This window comes from Hyperolius riggenbachi, chromosome 4 (assembly GCF_040937935.1).
Source record: "Hyperolius riggenbachi isolate aHypRig1 chromosome 4, aHypRig1.pri, whole genome shotgun sequence".
NCBI lineage: Eukaryota > Metazoa > Chordata > Amphibia > Anura > Hyperoliidae > Hyperolius > Hyperolius riggenbachi.
This window is the reverse complement of record NC_090649.1, coordinates 476,263,204-476,288,258: the sequence shown is the minus strand read 5'-3', so window position 1 is coordinate 476,288,258 and position 25,055 is coordinate 476,263,204. Positions and strand designations below refer to the sequence as shown.

General features: G+C 47.9%; 1 protein-coding gene across 5 annotated transcripts in view; it reads left to right on the top strand.

The window, feature by feature from the left end:
• Positions 1–1,202: 1,202 nt before the first annotated feature.
• The window catches only part of ANGEL2 (angel homolog 2), a 35,385-nt gene continuing 11,532 nt past the window's right edge, over positions 1,203–25,055 (top strand). The window contains exons 1-7 of one of the 5 annotated variants that reach the window (XM_068232948.1): positions 1,203–1,290; positions 9,635–10,111; positions 13,869–14,089; positions 16,924–16,993; positions 19,488–19,906; positions 21,033–21,150; positions 24,179–24,242. In XM_068232948.1, the coding sequence (XP_068089049.1) occupies positions 9,643–10,111; positions 13,869–14,089; positions 16,924–16,993; positions 19,488–19,906; positions 21,033–21,150; positions 24,179–24,242 (1,361 nt within the window). In that variant the 5' untranslated portion in view covers positions 1,203–1,290; positions 9,635–9,642. Of the gene's footprint in view, positions 1,330–6,306; positions 6,387–9,634; positions 10,151–13,868; positions 14,090–16,923; positions 16,994–19,487; positions 19,907–21,032; positions 21,151–24,178; positions 24,243–25,055 lie in introns of those variants that run through there. The other 4 variants (XM_068232944.1, XM_068232947.1, XM_068232946.1 and 1 more) reach the window with 4 other exon arrangements.

The following is a 25,055-nucleotide window of genomic DNA, read 5'->3' as shown; positions in this document are numbered from 1 at the left end:
CACTACAGGCACTTTTTCATTTATTTCTTTAAGCACTGGCGATATTTTTAAAATCGCCCTGAAAGCACTTACACCATACTATCAGTTGCCCGGCAATGGATCTGCTGTGCATTGAAAATGCACAGAGCAATGTATTGTGCAGTGTTAGGACTGTGACCCACTAGAGCGATTTTGGCAGCGGTTTTGGACCGCCGACAATTAAAAAAAAAAAACGCTTTGACAATGGCTGTCATTCATAAAGCATTTCCGCATGCGGAAATGCTTAAAACAGCTGACTTTACCGAATACTCGGAAAATATTGCATTCATAAAGCCTCTTTCCGCATGAAAAACTGACACTACCGAGCAGAGTGATAAATCACCGCCTTGTGCTGTGATTATCGGAACAAATGTAGCAAAATGTTAATTCATAAAGATCACCGCAAGCGGTGTGAGGTCGGGAAGTACCGCTCCCTCTGATGTGGCGATAACAATGTAAGTGAATGGAGACACACAGACCTCCCAGGCAGCTGCAGTAGAGCGGAACACGGAGAAATGTATCAACTCGGCTGCTTCCTGTGTCTCCGCAAGCCTACCGCCAGCCTAGTTCGGGGAATCTCTGCACTGCTATCGCAACTGGATACATTTTTATGAATGCCCACCCAGAAGTCTAAAATACCGTCAGCGGTGTTTTCCCGCATGGATTCTCCTTACCGACAACTCCTTTATGAATGATAGCCAATGTGTTTAAGACAGAGGCGTATCTAGAGGGGTGCAGGCATGGCTCATGCCATGGGCGCCACAGCACCATGGGCGCCATATCTGCCCCTGTGCTGCATCGCCATGCCTGTCCCTGTGCTATTCTACCATGTCCTTGGTGCCACCCCATCACTCAGACCTCAGATCAGATTAATTCTGTTATCTGGGGAACATGGCTACTTAACTTATGTATGTAGGGCGCACTTGGCTTAGTGTTAAAAATGGGGACAGAGGCAATAAGAGATATTTTCAAAAAATTAACTTCAGCAATATTACGAGCCAAAAAACACAGGCAAACCATAACACATGTACATGAGAAAGAATGCCGTTTTTAGAGGGGAAGGGGGCTCTGATCAGGAAGAGGGGGAGGGCGCTATTTCAGTGTTTGCCATGGGCTCTATATTACCCAGATACGCCCCTGCTGCTAAGGATCATGGGAAGTGTAGTCTTGTCCAGCTGACAGTTGGTACAACCCCATACTATTAGCATAACTGCCACTATAATGCAATGAGGTCAGAGAGATGATGTCGCCAGAATTAGAAGCATTTTTAAGGCAAGCTTATTTTTATAAAGTGAACCTAATCAGAAAGGGGTAAGGAATACCATAGTAAATGCAGTGGGGGATTACAGCTACCCAGAATCCCCCCCTTAGACCAGGGCCGGTGCAAGTTGAGACACCTGAATATCTGCAGGCATCCTGCAGCACCCAGCACTGCCCCTTTCTTTCCCTGCTACAGTTGACTTTGATTGTAGCAGCAGCATGTGTATAGAGCATGGAGCAGCTCTGGGGAACTTAATAGTGTCAGGTATGAGCACAGCCCTGTGCCCTGCTGGGTGAATAGTTACTTCAATTTCCCCTTCATTACCACTGTCGGCTGTCCTCATTATTATCTGTATCCAAACTGCTCCTGACCAATCCCGTTGTCAGTCGGTCGGACAGGAATTATTATTATACTGTATTGTGCGTAGCTGAGGGAGACATTTCAGGAAACCCCCCCCCTCCCTCTTGAAAATCCTGGGTTTGCCCCTGGAATACGTAAGAGGGACTTTCTAGGATGCCTGGCATCCCTCTATTAATAGGAAGGAATGTAACTTGCTGACATCCTCCTATGTTCAGTATTCGGGGAGGTTGAGATGGAGTTCAGTGAGGAAACGGCACTTGTCTTTCCACATGCGATTTTTCAGACACTATGCATGTTTTTGCGTCAGTGCGAACATTTTGCTACAGAATCTCCATGATTGACAATGTGTGTGCAAAATGATGCTGCACTGCTGTCATCCCCCCCCCCCCCCCCCAATATGCGAAAGTCCCATTTTAGGGCTAAACTTGTGAATGAATGGGAAACCGGGGCAGCAGTGGTAACAAAGTGTTGCAAGGCAGTCAGTGGCGTAACTATGGAGCTATGGGCCCCGGTGCGACTTTTACATTGGGTCCCCCCAAGCTCTCTATACGTAACACTTGATGTGGCACAACAAATCCTGCCAAGGTCATCCACAGTATTAGAGGTGCAAGAAGGGGGTGGGGAACAGTTTAATGATTACCACAATTCAAAGTATCTATAGAAGTGATTATTACCAGCACAGGACTAATAAACAGCTAATACTTTGGTTGAGGAAGAGCCACATGGGGCCCCCTCTGGCCCAAGGGCCCCGATGCGGTCCCTAGCTCTCCAACCCCTATTGCTATGCCACTGAGGGTAGTCTCCTTGGCAACCATATACAGTAGATATGCAGTTAATGTCACCTGGACAGACCACTGATTATTATTCCGTAAAAAGGGTTTTTAGGAACAGTAGCCAAACGCCAAACTATATCATGGGCGTCACTAGAGGAGAGCAGCCCTTGCTATTGCACAGGGGCCCAGAGCTGAGGGCGGGTATCTACTAACCTTCCCTTCCTCAGATACTTGGGACTTTACTTCAGATCAGGTGATCATGATCGCCATATTTGTTTTATGACCCTTGTGGGATGGGCCCCAAGGCCATGGAGATCACCACTGGAGAGTGCGATTTCACTACTTTTCTAAGGACAGCAGGAGGGAGAAAGGGGAGAGGAGCGGAAGCCGGCCAGGCCCGGTCCACCCATGATGCCAAGTGAGGCAACTTCATCAGGCGGCAGAAGTCTGGGGACAGCACCAGGTAGAAACAGGAAGTGAAGAGTGCCTGGCTAACCTATACTGGGGGCAACTGTACCTGGCTTTCTACACTGGGGGCCACTGTCTCTAGCTACCAATACTGGGGCTACCTACCTATACTGAGGGTGTTATTTGGGGGCTCACCGCAGCTATAATGTGCGGCGCAAATTGTCAGGTGCTGTGCGACCATTCCAATGTGGGGGGGTGGGGGGGGGTTGTGCATCCTCACAAGTCTGCCTCCGGCAGCAAAAAGTCTAAAACCGTCCCTGAAGCCGTCCCTCTATCAAGGCTTCATAGTGACGGCCAGTAGTTTGTCTACAGCTGCTTCCGCTGATTGGAGCCACACTCCTTTTCTGCCACGAGCGGGTCCACGCCTGCGCAGTAGCACGGTGCCGCTCATGCGTGAGTGGCTCTTGCCTTCTGTGCAGGCGCAGCCGTACTGGTGCATGTGCAGTAGATTTGCGCTCTTGCTTGAAGAGGAGCGCGGCTGTTGTCGGTAACCTTTGGAGAGTCCACGAGTGGCAGCGGGGGACTGGAGGATGGGGTATGAAGCCTCTACAGTATCCAGAGGCTTAACTGGTGTAACCAGTGCTGCTCATCCAGATTCTGGATATCCGGGTAACCCGGATATCCGACCTTTTTTCAGCTATCCGACCGGATTCGGATACCTGGGCCCAAATCCGGATAGCTATCTGCGGATATTTGGCCGCATAACGCGGATATCCGGATCTGAAATACTGTAACTAAGGAGATGACGTCCTGGAGCCAATCAGAGGGCTCCAAGCAGACGCCCTAGCAACCAATCACAGAGGGGAACCCTGGCCAGCCCCACCTGACCTCATTGAGCCAATCAGAGGGCTCCCAGCCTAAGCCCTGGCACCCAATCACAGAAGGGAACACTGGCCAGCCCCCCTGTATAATGAGGGCTGCCATGATGAGATATATCATCCTAGCTTGCTGAATGCTCACTGAGAGACATGCTCCAGTGCTGCTGGCCTAGCAAGGGCTGCACACAGTTATAAACCTAAAGCTGTTCAGTGATTCACTATCACTACACTATTGTTAAATCCTTAATTAGCTTGATGTCATTGTGTGACAGAGTGTGTGCTGCAGCTGCTATGTGTCTGTGTGTGTGCTGTGCACAGACCAGGCCAGCTGCTGCCTGCTGGCCTGCTATTAGCCTTAGCTAGCTACAGTATAGGTTAGTTAGGTTAGGGATTAGGGGATAGGATTACTGTGTTATTGTGTAGTTAGTACTGTAGTACTGCAGTCAGTGCTAGTAATTGTTAGAGTGCCACGTGACACGTCCGCCATGCTCACCGCCAGGGTGCCACAGGCCATTGATGCCACCTATATTTAACCCAAAACACAATTGCTGCGTAATTTTTTTGGAGGTGTCTGGGCTGAAAACTGTTATGTCCCAGTTGTGCAGTTGGACTTTGGACACAATGTGGGCTGCACGATCGCTGTCTGGAACCTAGTCCTGATGTTAATTGGGGGGGGGGGGGGATTTTAAGTCCCCACATCATCAATTAGTGTTCCGCTTTAAAAAAATAATGATGCTACATGCCTCATTTACCCTATAAAACGTGTTTAAAGCAATTTAAAGGCCACTTCCATTTTTTCTATCCAGATATCCGAATCCGCCCGGATACCCCGGATACTGAGGTCGGATATCCGATCCGGATTGGAAAATTTTGAGGTACTTATCCGTTAGCCGGGCGCATCCGCCAGGTGGCGCTAATTACTATTCCCCCTCCAGGCCGCCATGGATAGTAGGGAAAGATGTAACTCTGGTGGAGTTTTGTCGCCACCTGCCGGATGCGCCCGGCTAACGGATAAGTACCAATTTTGAAATCAGATATCCGACCCGGATCGGATATCTGGGTATCCGGACCTAAATCGGATTCGGATTTTGAAAAGGGGTATCTGAGCAGCCCTGGGTGTAACTACTGGGGCAACTATACTAGTTATACTGGGGTAGCTATACTGGGGCAACTATACTAGCTATACTGGGGCAACTACACTAGCTATACTGGGGCAACCAACTACACTAGCTATACTGGGGCAACTATACTAGCTATACTGGGGCAACTATGGCAACTATACTAGCTATACTGGGGCAACTATGGCAACTATAATAGCTATACTGGGGCATCTATACTCCTTATACTGGGACAATGATACTCCTCATACTGGGGCAACTATACTAGCTATACTGGGGCAACTATACTACGTATACTGGGGCAATTATACTCCTTATACTGGGGCCACTGCACCAACAACCCCCCCCCCCCCTCATGGGAACCTGCTGCGCACAACACACACTCCTCTCTCCTGACAGGTTCACTTTAAGGAGAAATCATAACTAAGAATTGAGCTTCATCCCAATCAGTAGCTGATACCCCCTTTCCCATGAGAAATCTATTCATTTTCACAAACGGGTCATCAGGGGGAGCTGTACGGCTGACATTGTGGTGAACCCCCTCCCACAATGTGATGTCAGGACCATGGTGCTGACATCACACTGTGGGAGCCTTGTTGCATTGTGGGAAATAACAGCTGCTTACAGCTGTTTCCAAATGCCAAAAATGCAAGCAGCATCTCCTTCCAGTGACATCACCTGCCAGCAGTAAAAATGTCACCATGTGATTAATGTCAGAATGTAAATCAGGGAGAGGAAAGATTTTACAATGGGCAAACACTGACTAAATCATATAATAGAAAAGAACCGTCATTTATACATAATTATTGTAAAAAATTAAAGGAAAACTGTAGTGAGAGGTATATGGAGGCTGCCATATTGATTTCCTTTTAAGCAAAACTAGTTGCCTTGCAGCCCTGCTAAGCTATCTGCCTGCAGTAGAGAGAATCACACCAGAAACAAGCATGCAGCTAATCTTGTCAGATCTGACAAAAATGACAGCAACACCTGATCTGCTGCATGCTTGTTCAGGGCCTAGGGCTAAAAGTATTAGAGGCAGAGGATCAGCAGGATAACCAGGCAACTGGTATTGCTAAAAAGGAAAGCAATATGGCAGCCTCGATATACCTCTCACTACAGTTCTCCTTTAAGCACTTTTTTATTGCATTATTTTCATTGGAGTTCCTCTTTAATTGTCAATGTGTAGGTAGCTTCATCATTCCCCCCCCCCCCCCCCCTTCCATACTGTACTTTGCCTGCCCATCTTCTCTAGAATCCCAGCACACACACTGCCTGTCCTGCTCCTCCATCCACCGGCTGCACTCGGTTCGGTATGACAATGACAACAAGCAATGCAGCCAGTGTATATTCCTTCCAGCTCCCTCTATCAGCTCCCCTCCTGTGTATGTTGTGCACACTGCTACAATGTATCCAGCCTCTGATACATTATATGCAGCCAATCAGCGGCCGGAGCCGGCTCACCAATGACGTGTAGCGTTACATGTGCTCCCGGCATGCTCTGCACTGTCATGGAGGCTGGCTGTGCTCTTTGCTCTCCAACTGCAGCCAGAGGAGTGTGAGGAGCGGGCAGGTGAGAGTTTATGTGTTAGCTGTGCCCACTGCCAAATGCAAGCCTGTGGGGGTCCTGTGTGTATGTGTGGGAGGAGAGACTGTGTGTGGGGTGATCAGTGGGGGGGACAGTGTGTGTAGGCCGGGGTGATCAGTGGGTGGGGGGTCCTGTGTGTGGGATGATCAGTGGGTGGGGGGTCCTGTGTGTGGGATGATCAGTGGGTGGGGGGTCCTGTGTGTGGGGTGATCAGTGGCGTGATCAGTGGGGGGTCCTGTGTGCCCCTCTATAGTGCACAGTGATGCCTGGAGGTGTCACAGCTTTTAGGGCTGCACTGTATGCTGTGATGGTGGTTCAGTGATGTGTGACTTATATGCAGGGCTGTGGAGTCGGAGTTGAAGTCGGGGCAATTTTGGGCACCCGGAGTCGGAGTCGTTGACTTCATAAACTGAGGAGTCGGGAGTCGGGTGATTTTTGTACAAAATCCACAGCCCTGTTAAATATTAGACTAAGGAGTATGAGTCGAGGAGTCGGAGCCATTTTTGGTACCCGGAGTCGGAGTTGGAGTCGGAGTCGTGGTTTCATAAACTGAGGAGTCGGAAGATTTTTGTCCCAACTCCACAGCCCTGGTCATATATTTGCACTGCTCCTGTTATGTAGTGTTTTGGGAGTGATGAGCTCTGCCCACAAGGTCACATGATGGAGTGTTCTAGCTCTTTTAGAGTTATTGTTTACCTTGGTTTTCCTGCAGTTTACTATACCCACCACAGTCCTTTTGTAGTTGTTTAGGAAAGAAGACACTGTACTGGATTTCAGTGTTCTCCAATTGTATCCCTAATTGGAAGAGTCTAAAGGCGGCAACTAACGGTCCAATTTCTAGCGAAAAATCGTTCGGGCGATCAGATATACTGATTGGATTGGTTGTAAATAATCTCTGTTGATGGGCACAATCGATTACGAATGATTATAAAAATAGTCATCCGATTGGATTTTGTAGTTGGTTGTGATAGGAAGCAAAGATTGGTTTGTTGAAGGTGTAGTGAACGATTTTTCTTCTGATCAGAATTATCTGATCGATCGAACAATTTTTCGCTAGAAATTGGATCGTTAGTGGCCACCTTAGCACACCAGCGCTTCAAGGCAAGATCACTAAAGTAGTTTGGCTCTGATGTCTATACTTTAACCTCCCAGTCTGTATGGACGAGCCTGACTCGCCCAGGGTAAAATATCTGAAACCGGTATGGAAAAGTTGGGCTTATCCAGTGGTTCATGGTTCAGTTTTTTTGCATGCGTTTTTCGCATTCAAATTTGCATTTGTGTGCACATTTTCACACGCTCAGAAAACCTGCATATAAAAATTCACACGCAAACTCAAAATTTAATGTGAAAAAACTGCGCGTTTTCTGCTGAAAAGTGTGGAAATTGTGGCCTAACAGGGAAAATTTGATTTATTCTTTGACATTATTTTGTGTTTTAAAGAGACTGTAACAAAATCAGCCTTTCAGCCTTATTTCTTCTATCCTATAAGTTCCTATACCTGTTCTAATGTGCTCTGGCTTACTGCAGCCTTTCCTAGTTGCATAGTGGCTGTATTATCTCTTTTATATAATCTAATCTTCTTTCCTCTGTCGTGATCAGGCACTCAGGCTGGAATGTGCAGGTCTGCATGTGATAGGATAGAAGCTATACACACCCTCTCCAGGCCCCCTCCATGCTCTGTATGACTCACACCCTGAGCAACTCTCAGCCTATCACATGCTGTTAGCAGCCATGTCTTTGGTTTGTAAACACTGCCTAAAACTGGCAATTGCAAGCCAGGATTGCAGCAGGAAGTGTCAGAAACTGCACAGAGGGGCTCATAAGAACATAATGAATAGAATGGTATGCTTTTTATTGTAAGAATTTTAGAGTACAGATCAGTGGCGTAGCTTAGGAGCTGTGGGCCCTGATGCAAGTTTTACAGTGGGGCCCCCCAAGCACTCTATGCATAACAATTGATACGGCATAGCAAAACCTGCCAATGGCAACTACAGTGTCTGAGGTGCAAGTAGGGGATGGGAAACAGATTGTTAATGATTACCACTATTCAAAGTATCTATAGAAGTGATTATTACCAGCACAGGACCAATAGGAAGTTAATATTGCAGTTGAGGGAGGGCCATTCGGGGCCCCTCTGGCCCAAGGGCCCCGATGCAGTCGCAACCTCTGCAACCACTATTGCTACGCCCCTGGTACAGATTCTCATTAAAGGGACACTGAGCAGAGGCATAAAACTAAAATGTGGACTTACTTGGGGCTTCTTCCAGCCCCCTTACCCCGGGAGGTCTCCCAATTCGGTGACTTTACCTAAAGACTGAATTGCACATGCGCGAGGCACTTATGGCGACTGGCATGATGACACTCCGGGTGCGCGCAGGGACCGCGCATGTGTGACTGCAGCCAAAGTCGCCGGATTAACAGAGCCGCCAGCGGGACCGCGGGAGGAACCCAGAGGACTCCGGGGGACCTCGCGGGCTATGGGGGGCTGAAGGAAACCCCGGGTAAGTCCAGATTTTAATTTTATGCCTCTGCTCAGGGTCTCTTTTAACCTGCCTGGCGTTCTATTAAGATCGCCAGGGAGGCTGCGGGAGGGTTTGTTTTAATAAAAAAAAAACTATTTCATGCAGCCAACTGAAAGTTGGCTGCATGAAAGCCCACTAGAGGGCGCTCCGGAGGCGTTCTTCCGATCGCCTCCGGCGGCCAGAAGTAACACGGAAGGCCGCAATGAGCGGCCTTCCGTGTTTCGCTTACCTCGTCGCCATGGCGACGAGCGGAGTGACGTCATGGACGTCAGCCGACGTCCGATCCAGCCCTTAGCGCTGGCCGGAACTTTTTGTTCTGGGCTCAGGCGGCTGGGGGGACCCTCTTTCGCCACTGCATGCGGCGGATCGCCGCACTGCAGCGGCGATCAGGCAGCACACGCGGCTGGCAAAGTGCCCGCTGCGTGTGCTGCTTTTTATTTGAGACAAATCGGCCCAGCAGGGCCTGAGCGGCAGGCTCCGGCGGTACTGGACGAGCTGAGCTCGTCCAGACCGCTCAGCAGGTTAAACTTTTATTATACTCAATGTATACTCGACCCTTGCTTGACACATTATGGTAAATTACTGGCAAAAAGTTCATGAAAATTAATTGAACCACTTTTTGCATAAAAATCCAGCAGAAATTGAACGCTGCTTAATGCTATGTATGCTTTTTGATTTTTCCGATGAATTCACCCCCATTTTCTCTCTCAGGTTGTCCGATGTTACCGCGGCATTTGCAGAGCGTTGGTAGCAGATATATCGCCCGGGCAGGACACCCGTGCTTCTCCTGTACAAGCAGAGACTTCAGCAGGTGCCCATGGTGGACGGCGCATTGCCCTCAGACTTTGTATCCGCCCATCAGTGGTTGGCGCCCCCGGGAATACGGAAGACCCTATCCATTTATTTCCAACCAGAGGCCTGCGCTCCTGGAGCCCCCCTCTTTTCCCTGGCCTTCACTTTTACCTTGGATACCTAGTCAGTCATCCTGGCTTCACACTTCAGGCTATAACATGGACTCCACAGGGGACGAGCCGTACAGAAAGCGCAGGAAAAGCCAAGAAGGAGATGGCCAAGGGAAGAAACTGTGGCCCAAGCGATCCTACCCTCCATCTAGCGACTTCAGTGTTCCTTCAACAACAGATACCTCAGGACTTCCTGTCCCAGCGAGTACCCAGCCAGTGGTCAAAGGTGAGGCCAGTGACGTCACAGGCCAGCTGTCTATAGCAGGTAAGGGCCTATGTACATAAAATGCAGCATGCAAAAGCTTTGCGTCTGTACCACAGCAGTACCGTTGTCATGGCTTTCCAAGCGCAGCAAAATAGAACTTGCATCGTTCGCAAAACCTCAGCGCAATGCAGCAGTGCTTCAAGGGCATCTGATTGCCCATGTACATAGGCCCTATAGTAAGCCTGAAGTGACAAATATGGAGGCTGCCATATTAAATGATGTACATTGCCTGACTGTCCTGCTGACCCTCTGCCTCTAATACTTTAGCAACAGGCGGCATAAATGGTTAAAGGACATCTGAAGTGGGAGGGACATGAGGGCTACCATATGTATTTCCTTTTAAAGGGAACCTAAACTGAGAAGGATATGGATTTTTCCTTTTAAAATAATACCAGTTGCCTGACTCTCCTGCTGATCCTGTGTCTCTAATGCTTTCAGCCACAACCCCTCAACAAGCATGCAGATCAGGTGCTCTGACTGAAGTCAGACTGGATTAGCTGCATGCTTGTTTCAGGTGTGTGATTTCAGCCACTACTGCAGCCAAAGAGATAAGCAGGACTGCCAGGCAACTGGTATTGTTTAAAAGGAAACATCCCTATCCCTCTCAGTTAAGGTTCCCTTTAAACAAAACCGGTTGCCTGGCAGCCCTGCTGATCTTTCACGCATTAGTAGTGTCTGAATCTCACACCTGAAACAAGCATGTAGCTAATCCAGTCAGAAACCTTTGATCTGCATCCTTGTTCAGGGCCTATGGCTGCAAGGATTAGCGGAAGAGGATGAGCAGGACAGCCAGGCAATGTGCATTGTTTAAAAGTAACGGAATATGACCGCTTCCATTTCCCTCTCACGTCAAGCCGTCATTAGTGTCATCATCAAATTAACAATTTGTTCAAAATAATACAAAAAATAAGTTTGCCTTCTTAAAATAGAATGTATAGAAGAAAAACAGAGGCACCAATAGAGTAAAAATAGTGTCAATCTTAAAACCAAATAAAATGTGGGTGGCAAGGGTGGACTCACTTACCCAACAATCAACACAACCACTTTATATGGTATAAAAGAAATTTAATTAGTACTCCAAAAACAAAAAAACAGAAAAAACAGCAAAAAACTAAATTTCATTTATACCATATAAAGTGGTTGTGTTGATTGTTGGGTAGGTGAGTCCACCCTTGCCACCCACATTTTATTTGGTTTTAAGATTGACACCATTTTTATTCTATTGGCGCCTCTGTTTTTCTTCTATACATTGTTATCCACCAGGTGGATGGGTGTGGACACCCTTCTTTTCTACAGAAAGCGACTTTTTAAAGGGAACCTAAACTGAGAAGGATATGGATGTTTCCTTTTAAACAATACCAGTTGCCTGGCAGTCCTGCTGATCTCTTTGGCTGCAGTAGAGTCACAGACCTGAAACAAGCATGCAGCTAATCCAGTCTGACTTCAGTCAGAGCACCTGATCTGCATGCTTGTTGAGGGGCTGTGGCTAAATGTATTAGAGACACAGGATCAGCAGGCGATTCAGGCAACTGGTATTTTAAAAGGAAAAATCCATATCCTTCTCAGTTTAGGTTCCCTTTAACTTGTGGGGACAGGTCTAATTTCCCCATTGGCGATGAGAATGGTTGTCTGAATCCGGCAACCTAGACTTCTGAGTATAACTCATTTATCTACGACCTATGCTAACTGTTTACCAGTAATACACTATTGGGGGCTCTCGATTGTCTTTCCTTTCTCTCTTAAAGAAAATCTGTAATGAAAAAACTCCCCTGGGGGTACTTACTTGGGGTGGGGGAAGCCTCCGGATCCTATTGAGGCTTCCCCCGTCCTCCTCGGTCCCACGGTGGCTGCGAAAATCCTCCCGGAGTGGCGACGATGTAAATATTTACCTCCGTGGCTCCAACGCAGGCGCAGTATCCGCTCCTTCCCACAGAAATAGGCGGAAATAGCTGATCTCCGTAGGGCTGCTCTACTGCGCAGGCGCAAGTCTCCTGCACCTGCTAGTAGAGCGGACCCAATGGAGATCGGCTATTTCCGCCTATTTCCGTCAGAAGAGCCGAAACAGCGCCCCCGCTGGAGCCTGGAAAGGTAAATATTGAACAGGCTGTCGGATTTGTCGGGCCGGCTTTGAAGGGCTGCAGCGAGACCGCCGTGGGACACAGGAGGACGGGGAAGCCTCAATAGGATCCTGAGGCTTCCCCCTCCCGAGGTGAGTACCCCCCAGGGGACGTTTTTCTTGTTACAGTGTCTCTTTAAAATAGAAGGTATCTGCAATTATTTGGAGTGAGTATATAAGGTGTCCCACAATGCATCACTACTGAATATGCAGGTCATCCCTTTGTTGTCCTTGAAAGCTAAACATGCCTCCAGAACAGCTGGAATGCAATGTGTCAGCTTGTTAATTGTACAGAGCCAGAATAATCCAACATGCATACAGACTGTTTTGGATTGATTGATTCTCATCAGTGCACGGCATGGATTAATGTGGCTCTATGAGGGAGGACTTGAAACGCCCAGAGTTACACATTTCCCAGCAAGCTCATGGTGAACCAGAACTCATAGGAGTGTGTTTGGTCCTTTGTAGCCCCTTTCGCACTCGTTATAGTTCTGGTTCACCATGAGCTTGCTGAGTAGTCTGTAATTTTGTGATCATGTTATTAAAGGAATACTATCGATTGAAACAACTTTTTTTTTTTTTTTAATACTCTATATTAGTGTACACATTACCACTAGTGCTAGGGGCACTTTATTTATTCACCCAGGTCTCTCTCCCTCTATTTCTGCTTAAAAATTCATTTCTCACACAGCTCACAAATATATTTCACCTTGTCACTCACAGCATGCAGCAGACATGAGGAGAAATAGGCTGATCTGAGGTGGTAACAGGTAACTAAATGAGCTGTAATATTGCTGGAATATAACTAGCTATAACACTAGTCTGTGTTTACACTCAGACTGGCTGCCTGCTTGTGATGATTCAATCCAGGCTGCATCCACTTTACAAGCTGCTGAGAGGGGCAGACCACTGTTTACAATTAGCATTATTAGTATCTTTATCAGTCAAGAGAAGCAAAGATAATAAACACACATTGCTAAAATCTTTAAAGCCGCATCTACACGCGTAGATGCGGCGGCAATGTTCCTTATAAGATCCAACAGGACGGATCTCCCCACCGCCGATTCCCTGCTCGCTCCCCGCGAGGGAACAATGGCAGGGAATCGAGCGGAAGATAAGCGGCGCCGGCGGGGACGAGTGGGGAATCGAATCCGGCGAGCGGGGATGCGGCGGGGACGCGGAAGAGGCAATCCGGCGGCTAATCGAGCCGCCGGATCGGAGCCTCATCAACCCGTGTAGATGAGGCTTAACCCCTTACCACCATATCAATACGATTATTTCAGCAAGGTGATAATTAAACTATAAACTGAGGAGTTGATAGCAACTCCCCTGTGCAGACATGGTCTAGCCCTCCGGGAGCCGTCAGTATTTAGATACATTTTGTATCCAAAACTGACGGAGGATTTTACAGCTGAGAGGAACAGCTGTGTGAGGAATCAAATTGCTCCTAGTACTTGTCCTAATGTGTGCTACAACATACAGCATTTAAAAATAAATGCATACATCGATAGTATTAATGTTTGATTCTACTGAAGGATGGTATTGCTCTGTGTATGTCTACCTTACCTGTTTGTGAAACGTTTTGTCCGTTCTCTGCTTCAGCGAGGAGAAAATGGGAGGACTTCAGTCACCTCTATAGTAATTCGTCCGGAATCCGCTGGGCGAGACGCTGGTTTGACTTCTCCGTGATGTCGTACAACATCCTCTCCCAGGATCTGCTGGAAGACAACTCGAGCCTGTATGACCACTGCCGGAGACCCCTGCTGTTCTGGAACTACCGGCTGCCCAACATCCTCAGAGAGCTGCGAGAGTTCAACGCCGATGTGAGCATGGGTACCGCAACTCCTGTCTGCGTATTAGGAAGAGTTGATGCAAACTTTATGCAAATGTATGCAGCCTGGAGACGGACTAGATTCCACAGCTCTTACATTTGATCGGTCCATCTCCAAGCGGCATATAATTTGCATCAATGTGGAATTGTTAACCTCCTTAGCGATAACCCCGATTCAGTCTCAGGCAGGAAATTCATACCTCGGAGCATTAACCCCGAGCACAGCTCGTGGTAGCCGCCGGGAAGGATTGGATGAACAGTTCAGTGTGGCAGCATTTTTAACTATTTATTTTATTGATTGTAGGGCAAAGTCGGGTGGGAATGCTGGTAATCTCTTGATCGCATGGACGGTAATGGCGTTTGTTATTGCGACATACATGACCAGTCTCTTGGCTGGTTCGCCCCGCATGTATCTGTGTCTCCCTCATACCTGCATGCAGTGTATACAGGTTCACCTTTCCACCACTCCTGGCCGCCTTTGGTGTCCACCAACGTCGAGAGTGCCACGGAACCATGTGACTCTTCACAGGGTGTGACATCACACATGTGAAAGTCTCGCGTGATACAGGCACCGGGGGGGGGGGGGGGGGGGGGGCGGTCATGCCGGTGAAGAGGTGGGATTTTATGGGCATGGAGGGATACATACATTCTGGGGGTGGCCAGACAGGCGGCAGCGCTAGGCCGATTTCTGATAGTTTTCAGCCTAATCTGCCAGAAATTGGTGTAACGTGTGGGCAGGCAGCAGATTCCTCTGATCAGATTCGGTCAGAGAGGGATCTATCTCACGATTGATCTGCCCATACATGGAGTAGTGTATAGGTACCTGGGCATGGTTTACGGGTTTTTAGCTCTTAGCTTTGAGAAGGTGTATGTACACCACCTGTTGTGTTAAAAGATAAATGTGTGATGTAGATCAGCCCCAGATTGCTGTCTGATCAGGTGCAGAGACTGCAGTATACAGACTGCTGTGGGGACTATTGTAAATGGCCAGCCACGGCGTTCTTGTATTTAATTCGCACTGTTAACTGTATTATTGACCAGGGAGCCGTTTGGGGTTTCTTGAGTGTATTTGTGTTGTAAGTGCACTCTCACCCTTACCCTACACTTACAGTTTCCTTAAAATTGCCTAGGAAAATAATCCAGGGCTCTACTTGACAGCTTCTTTGCAGTTTAACTTTGTGTAATTGTGTGCTAGCAACAGACAAAAACCTGGGAATTCAAGATCTTTTGTATAGGAGTATAAAGGAGAAAAAGACTGGCACTAGATGAGGGCAAGAAGACGCTGGGTTCACCGGATTGAGTACTCCATGCCAAAACGTGCTCTCAGAAACATACAAATGCGTGTGAAAAGAGAGGGACCAGAGGCACTGTAGTAGCAACGTGAGGTACCTTTTAATCCACGGTGTGAAGCACAGTAGGGGTACACAGTGGGGGTAAGGGGATGCCTGACAGCTGTTTCGCTAAGAAAGCTTCTTCAGAGGCAAATATAAGGAGATGTCCTTAAATTTGCCTCTGAAAAACCTTTCTTAGCGAAAGGCATCCCCGTACCCCTTCTGTGCTACACACCGTGGATTAAAAGGTACCTCACTTTGCTACTACAGTGCCTCCGGTCCGTCTCTTTTCACACTCTTTTGTATAGGAGTTGGACAATCATTAAAGGGGGTTGTAACATCCACAAATAAAAAAAAAAATTCTAAAAATAGTTAGTGCCTAAATATATACGGTATGTAAACCATTAGGTCCCTATATGTCCTCTTATTTAAAAAAAAAATGCAGACATCAAAGCAACAAACGTTGATTCCGGTGATAGTCTTTAATGACTAACTGTACTTGGTTTATTGCAAGCTTTCCAAACGGTAAGTTTCTACTTCAGGCATTATACAGAACTGGATCAGAACCGTGCAATAAGAAGTTTTAAATCCCATACAGACTTATTATTGTACGATTCTGATCCAGTTCTGTATAATGCCTGAAGAAGAAATGTTACGTTTGGAAATCTTGCAATAAACCATGTACAGTTAGTCATTAACCACCTTAGCGGTATGGACAAGCTCAGCTCGTCCATTACCGCCAGAGGGTGCCGCTCAGGCCCTGCTGGGCCGATTTTGATAAAATAAAAAGCAGCACACGCAGCCGGCACTTTGCCAGCCGCGTGTGCTACCTGATCGCCGCCGCATCGCGGCGATCCGCCGCGTGCAGCTGCGATAGAGGGTCCCCCCAACCGCCCGAGCCCTGCGCAGCCGGAACAAATAGTTCCGGCCAGCGCTAAGGGCTGGATCGGAGGCGGCTGACGTCAGGACGTCGGCTGGCGTCCATGACGTCACTCCGCTCATCGCCATGGCGACGAGGAAAGCCAAACAAGGAAGGCTGCTCATTGCAGCCTTCCTTGTTACTTCTGGTTGCCGGAGGCGATCAGAAGAGCGCATTCGGAGCGCCCTCTAGTGGGCTTTCATGCAGCCAACTTTCAGTTGGCTGCATGAAATAGTTTTTTTTTAAATTTAAAAAAAACCCTCCCGCAGCCGCCCTGGCGATCTCAATAGAACGCCAGGGTGGTTATAGGTATCACCGGAATCAACGTTTGTTGGTTTGATGTCTGCATTTCTGCTCCTCGACTAACACCGGACCACACGTCACTTATTTAAAAAAACAAAACATGTTAACCTAGTAATCCATTCCCTGTCATGTTCTGGCCTAGCAGTGTATTATTGCCTTTATGTTACCCATGAAATAATTTGCACCTGGGAAGACACTGGTACACGGGTTCTTTAACAAATAATAATTAATGTATTGAGGTCTTGTGAAACACCTGATATTTTATTTTTCTAGATTCTCTGTTTACAAGAAGTTCAGGAAGATCACTACCAGCAGCAAATTAAGCCCAGCCTGGAAGCCCTCGGTATGCAGAATAGTACTAACTATTTCACACCTTTCCTCCAAACTTTGAAGTATGGTCATCAAGCAGAACTGGCAACAGACCGAGCACGTGTAATGGCCACGCGACGTTTCCCCTTCCCCCTCTCCTGGCCACGCGACGTTTCCCCTTCCCCCTCTCCTGGCCACGCGACGTTTCCCCTCCCCCCCTCTCCTGGCCACGCGACGTTTCCCCTCCCCCCTCTCCTGGCCACGCGACGTTTCCCCTCCCCCCTCTCCTGGCCACGCGACGTTTCCCCTCCCCCCTCTCCTGGCCACGCGACGTTTCCCCTCCCCCCTCTCCTGGCCACGCGACGTTTCCCCTCCCCCCTCTCCTGGCCACGCGACGTTTCCCCTCCCCCCTCTCCTGGCCACGCGACGTTTCCCCTCCCCCCTCTCCTGGCCACGCGACGTTTCTCCTCCCCCGTCTCCTGGCCACGCGACGGTTCCCCTCCCCCCTCTCCTGGCCACGCGACGTTTCCCCTCCTCCCTCTCCTGGCCACGCGACGTTTCCCCTCCTCCCTCTCCTAGCCACGCGACGTTTCCCCTCCCCCCTCTCCCGGCCACGCGACGTCTCTCCCCCCCCCCCCCCCCCCCCAATAAGGTGATGGACAGAAATATCAGATGTTTACCACCTACTGTAAGCAAAAGGCATATAGGAACAAAGTAATTTATAGTGCATTTTACTATGTGGGAAATGTACATAGGAGTACACATGTATTTTACATTTTACAATTTTTCACAAAAGTGGTCCTTTCAGACTTCTAGTGCATCGGTAGTTTAACAACTTGAGGTCTTAAAGCTGCACTACATGCCTATATCCTCGGCAGCTATGAAAGAAGCCTCCCCCATGACCAGCAGGCAGACTGGCACTATCACTACTTCCTGATTCTCAGATCAGGAAGTAGAGAAAGGACAGTGCTGCAGAAGACAGATGTGACCTCTAGTGGCTGGAGGAGGTGATTACACCTTTTCCCTTGTGCCTAACTGCATATAGGGTGAGCACAGGACGGGAGCCCAAGGGAGGAAGGTAATAAGCCAAGCCCCGTTCCCTGCAACCCACGCCCTCGCGGCACTGCTCCCAGAAGTTGGCGCCTCTTGAGCCTCGGCCTGGCATAGCATCCTGCTGATCTCTTTGGCTGCAGTAGTGCCTAAAGCATGCAGCTAATGGGCCCTTTCTGACTTCAGTCAGAAACCTCTGAACTGCATGCTCATGCTTGTTCAGGGTGTAGGAAATTTGGCGGGACTTCCTGGTGTGGAAGCCTTGCCACGCCCCCACCCCACTATTCTGTACTTCCTTGCTAAGCACTTCTCACATTGGTCCCCTGATGATGTCATCGCCTGGCCACTGGACAACTACAGAGATCACATGGGGAAAAGAGACAAAGATTGTACCTTAGTTAGGTTACAGTCCACCTTGAGTGACTTGCAGGCCTTCAGTAGAACTTAATTGTTACAGCACACTTGCTGCTAAGATATGCTATATAGCCCTATTACCAGATGGGGCAGTAGTGAGCCAATTTAGGCTCTCGTTAAAGACGCTCTATCGCAAAAAAAAAAAATACGTGAAAACGCATAAAAAGTACATTTCTCCCAGAGTAAAAGGTGCCATAAATTTTCTCCTATGTTGCTGTCCCTTGCAGTAGGTTACAGAAATCAAACAGAACTGACAAGTTTTGGACTAGCCCCTCTCCTCATGGGGGATTCTCAGGGTTTTCTTTATTTTCAAAAGCACTTGATTACCAGAACTTGCTCAAACCAACTATCAGAATAGTGTGCAAACAGGTAGGCCTGCATCTTTGCATAGACCATTTACAGGAAGTGCTTTTGTAAATAATAAAATACTGGGAATCCCGCATGAAGAGATGGACTAGTCAAAAACCTGTCAGATTTCTACGAACTACTGTAAGTGACAGCAACATAGGAGAAAAGTAATGTATAGCTTATTTTACTCTGGAAGAAACATACTTCTGATTTGCATGTGTTTACATGTATTTTATATTTTACAATTTTTTTGTTTTAGTGGCAGGGCTGTGGAGTCGGAGTTGGAGCACCCGGAGTCGGAGTTGGAGTCGTGGTTTCATAAACTGAGGAGTCGGAGTCGGATGATTTTTGTACAAAATCCACAGCCTTGTTAAGTATTAGACTAAGTAGTCGGGAGTCGGAGCCATTTTGGGTACCCAGAGTCGGAGTCATGGTTTCATAAACTGAGGAGTCGGAAGATTTTTGTACAAAATCCACAGCCTTGTTAAGTATTAGACTAAGTAGTCGGGAGTCAGAGCCATTTTGGGTACCCGGATTTGGAGTCGGAGTCGTGGTTTCATAAACTGAGGAGTCGGAAGATTTTTGTACCGACTCCACAGCCCTGGTTAGTGGCCCTTTAAGTACATTTGCATTCAAAGTTTTGTGACCTCAGTCTTGTTACCACAATGTCAGCGATGACCTTGTTCTCTGAATGAGACTTTTGTGTTGTATTTCAGGATACAGCTGCGAGTACAAGTCCCGCACTGGCAGTAAACCTGACGGCTGCGCCATTTGCTTCAAATCTGATAAATTCAGCTTGGTGCTGGCGAAGCCCGTGGAGTATTTCCGCAGGAATATCGCCCTCCTGGACCGCGACAACGTCGGCCTGGTGCTCATGCTCCAGCCCAAAACCTGGAAGGAAGCAACAGCCATCTGCGTGGCAAACACCCACCTGCTCTACAACCCCCGCCGGGGCGACATCAAACTCGCCCAGCTGGCCATCCTCCTGGCTGAGATCACAAGGGTCGCCCAGGTGCAGGATGGGAAATTCTGTCCCATCATCCTCTGCGGCGACTTCAACTCCGTGCCTGGCTCTCCGCTCCACAAGTTTATAAAGGAAGGAAGTCTCGATTATGAAGGAATGACCATCGGGAAGGTAGAGTATTGCCTTACACAACATCAACAGACATTCCAATTCCATTGAGAGAGACGCAAAACTGTGTCCCCCAGGTCAGCCAAGTGCCTTGGTCATTTAATCCATGTCCCATGTATGGCTGCCTGTGGCGGTCCCAAATGGGTTTTTACTGGTTTCAACATCAGAAACACTTCCTATATCTGTATATTGGTATATAGCCCCGCCTTCCCAGTGATGTCACATCCTAGGCTGTTTTGCTATGTGGAATTCACACTTTTTTTTTATGACCCTTGTCAGATGGGCCCCAAGGCCGTGAAGGGGAGCAAGGGAAGGGGTGTGAAAAACGAAAATGAGCTGTAGTTATGCCATTGGTACAATGCTTAACCTTTTGGGGACCGTGTGTAGTAAATCCTACGCCGCACTTGTGGCTGCCTAAGCCTGATGCGGCGTAGGATTTACACCACCTGCCATTTCTTTTCCCAACGCAATTGTGCGCACCTGAGAGGGGAGATTAAGCTGTCAAATGACAGCCGACATTTCCCCTCAGTGATCAGGAGCCATCGCGATTGGCTCTTGATCACTACAATCGCCGGCGGATCGTAGTGATCACTATTGGAAGCGGCGGTCTGAGGGGAAGAAGAGGACAGGGACTCACCTTCCTTGACGTTCCCCCAGCGATCGTTGCTCCCCTCTGCTCTGGCCAGCATCCCCGCTCGCTTTGCATTAAGTGTCGGGTCCCGGCTTGATGACATCATCAAGCCGTGACCCGAAACTTAAGGGCAGTGCGAGCGGGGATGCCGGCTACAGCGGAGGGCGCTAGAGCTGCTCATCACTGGAGCCTGGGAGGTGAGGAAAGGCTGCTGGCAATACCAGTGACACTGGTCACACTGGGGACACCATGCCCAGCTAGCTATGCTGGGGATCCAGCTGCATGACCCCACCTCACCCACATGCAACTCCCCCCCCCCCCCTCCTCCCCCTCCCGAATGTAAAATGGCCTGGGTCCTTAAGGGGGAAAGGAGAGTTAGGCAGCCGGTCCGCAAAGGGTTAAGATTCCTGTAATAACAGCATAAAGCAGATAAGTGACAATACAAACATTGTGTGTGTAGCAGATAAGTGACAATATATACATTCTCTGTGTGTGTAGGTGTCGGGCCAGGAACAGTCCTACAGGGGTCAGAGGATTCTGTCTATTCCAATTTGGCCAAAAAGTTTGGGCATCACACAGCAGTGTGTGTATGAATCCCGGGAGGAGAAGAGAGAAGGTATGGTATGGATTCTACTCGCCTATCCATCAGGACATGTTCTCCAAAGCAAAAGCCTGAAACTGAACCAAACGTGTAATGCTGGTCTGTAGAGTTCTGTGGACCACACAGAGGTATGGGGATCCAACATGGACATTCCTCTGTGCCTAGCTAGCTTTGCCTCGGGTCAACTGTCTGTTAAAGCAAATTTTGAAGCAACCCTGAAAAAGATGTGTTAAGAGGGAAGGTTCTGGAACCTATAGAGCCTTCCTGGTCCTCTCTCTCCATGCCCTGGATCCACCACTGTCCATCCCAAAAGCACCCCCCTTCCCTCAGGCGGCTTCAAAAGCACTCCTGTCCCCATGTGCTTCTGAAGACTGGAACATCCATACTGGACTTGCACAGTATGGACTCTTGTCTTCGGGAGTACTCAGACATGCAAGCCTTCTGAAGCCTTCAAGAGTAGTCCTGAAGGGGATTGGAGTTGGTCTAATAACATCAGTGGTGGGACAGCGGTGGACCAGGGGCATGGAGACCAGGAAGGCACTATGTGATCCAGAGCCTTACCTCACCATTGGGGAGTATCTAGGGCCTGGTATAAACCATGCTGAAGTGCAGCTCAGGAGCTCTGGGCACCAGTGTGTGTTTTACATTGGGCCCCTTCAAGTTGATGGAGCCGAGCACTGTAATTACAGCGCAGGAGATTTGGGCGCAGCTGGCGCCACTATAGGCCGTAATAGGAATTGTGGCGCACAGTGAGTAACTTCGACCTCGTCAGAAGACTGAGCGGAAGTTACTTTTAAAACACTGTATTTCGACCGCCAGCAATAGCTGGGAGCCGAATTACATCATTACCCACCATCCACGTGGACCTGGAGGGGGAATAGTATTTAACGCTGCCTGGAACTTGTGCAGCAGCAGGATAAGCCATACTGGCTGTATCCTGTGCATAAGTCTCTCAGCAGCCAATTCATATGCATGTGATGGAGCAGAGTGGTCTTTTCACACAGATAGGCACCCAATATTACAAGTTTGAACTCTTAACTGAAGGAAAACATGCAGAGATAAAACATACACCGACATCGGATAATGCAGCTTACTTACTTAGAACAGAGGGAAACGCAGAGTGCATACAGGAAATCACAATACCATAGAGATCATTGCAGCACTTTACATTTACAGTGACATCTTGTGGTTGCATTACTGTACTGCAGCTAAAGTATTCCTGTTGATACTTCCAACACAAGCTCTCTATACATGACAATTGATATGGAGCCCTAAATCTTGCCAAGGTCCTTTACCGTGTCAGAGGTGTAGGCTGGGGAGAACTAGTCTATTATTGGTCACAACTAATCAAAGCCTATACACAGGTGATCATTATCGGCTTAGCACCAATAAAGAGGTAATCAGAATCAGAATCAATTTTATTTCGCCAAGTAAGTTTGCACCTACAAGGAATTTGTCTTGGCAGTTGCTTAACAAACACAAACAATCCAAGGGCAGACGGTGTGTATATTACAAGTTAAGGACATTATAAGTATAGTGGCAGTAAGCAATGTGCGAATTGTTCATTTACAGTTCTGTGCTGATTACTTTCAAGTCCTAGCAGCTCTAACGTGGTTCTGCACTTAGTATGGCTACCGCTTGAGGAAAAAATGCTGTTCCTGTGTCTGGAGGTTTTGGTAGCGATTGACCGGAATAAAGCAGTTGAAGGAGGGCCGCTCTTGTCCAGGGGCCCTGGTGCGGTCGCTGCCTCTGCATCCTCTATTGCTACGCCACTGATACCATGCAATTTTCCTCTAAGATCATTTGGAAATTGCCCGTCCGATAATTTCCAGCGTGTCCGATCTGCTTCCGTTCGAGAAAGTGAGGGATATTGAGATCAGTACTGCACAAAATTGATCCCTTTCTCGTGTACCAGCCGTGGTGCGTTTCCAGGGTTGTTTCAGTTTCACTTTAAACAGAAGGCAAAAATGGCACCTAGGATACTGTTATGTCTTCTTTCACGGTTCCTTTAAAGGATACCTGAACTGACATGTGACATGATGAGATAGACATGTGTATGTACAGTGCCTAGCACACAAATAACTAGGCTGTGTTCCTTTTTTTCTTTCTCTGCCTGAAAGGGTTAAAGTGAACCAGAGCTGAAAAAGATTTTATACATACCTGGGGCTTCCTCCAGCCCCATCCGCCTGGATCTCTCCCACGCCGCCGTCCTCCGCTGGCCGCAGCTTCGAGAACCGGGTGCCCGCACTTCCGTCAGTCAGAGCCAGTCTAGCATGGGAGCAATCCAGGCGGAGGGGGCTGAAGGAAGCCCCAGGTATGTATAAAAATGTTTTCATTTTCCCGTCTTTGGTTTCCTTTAAATATCAGGTATGTAAGTGGCTGACTCAGTCCTGACTCAGGAAGTGAAAACAGTGTGACCCTCACTGATGAAAAATTCCAACTATAAAACACTTTCCTAGCAGAAAATGGCTTCTTAGAGCAGGAAAGAGATAAAAAGGGTCCATAGTTCATAGATTTTAGCTCTGGCATACTTCAATGAATGTGTGATTGAGCAAAAACAATAAAACAGTTAAAACTTAAAAAGTAAATTAAAACAAAAAAAACCTGTGGAATATCTTAAGAAGTAATTTTTAGGAGAAAGAAGATAGATACAATTGTTTATTTCATTAGTTTAATTTCACCTCGGGTGTCCTTTAACGTGTTAGCAGATAATCAGACTTTTGTCTCTAATGCCTTGTATACACCATGCAATTTTCCGTCAGACGGGTCAAATCAATTATTTCAGAAAGGTCTGATCTGATTTCCGATATTGTACAGAATTGATTCGAAAAATCGATCAGAAATCAGATTGGACCGAAATAATTGGTTTGACCCACCTGACAGGAAATTGCATGGTGTGTGCCAGGCATAACACATCAGCAAAATGCGCAGCACCATGTTGTGGCCTTTTAGTGCACTCTCACACAGTCTAAGCATGAAAGCTGTTGCTTTTCCCGGCAGTGCTCTGTGTTTAGAATCATTTGTAACAACTTTTCTTTTTCAGAAGGTGAATTGAAAGAAGCAGCCAGGAAACAGATGGAGGCACAGAGGGAAGAAGTCAGTAAAGGGTTAGTATTTATTTCCAATACTCCAAAATCTCCAGGTCTAAAGTTTTGTGTTGTAGGGGGAGGGGTTAATGACATCAAAGTGAGCTGAATTTACTCCTGTATCTCCAGAGATGAGGAGAGTCATTGGAATGCTAATACTCTTCACTTTGCTGCATTTCATTGGTCTATTTTCAAGCTGCATATATTTGCATCAATTTAGGATTATTAGCATCTCATTGACAATTTCTATCTGGAAACTTCCATGCTTCTACAGGGTGGAGGATATAATCAGTGACCTAGCTATTCTGGACTGGGTTAGTTACAAACAGGAAACCCCCCAATCCACAAAAGAATCGTGTGCAACACTAAGCCGCCACCCATTCACCGGCAGATGCGTGCTCACACCACAACCACCATAGTAAGCAGTAACCCACACTAAGCCCCGCCCACAACTGGACCACCCACACTAAGCAGCTGCCCACACAGCACACGCCACCACCCACACTAAGCCCCGCCCACAACTGGACCACCCACACTAAGCCGTACACTCTACAACCACTGCACTAAGCCCCTCCCACATCTGCACTGCCCACACTAAGCCCCCCTCCATGCAGCTGCATGCACACACCACAATCGCTATACTAAGCCGTAACCAACACCAAGCCACACCCACATCTGCACTGTTCACGCTAAGCAGCTACCACACACAAACGCACTATACACACACACTTTATACAAGCGCACACACACACACACACACACACACACACTGTATACACACACACACACTGTACACACACACACACTGTACACACACACACACTGTACACACAC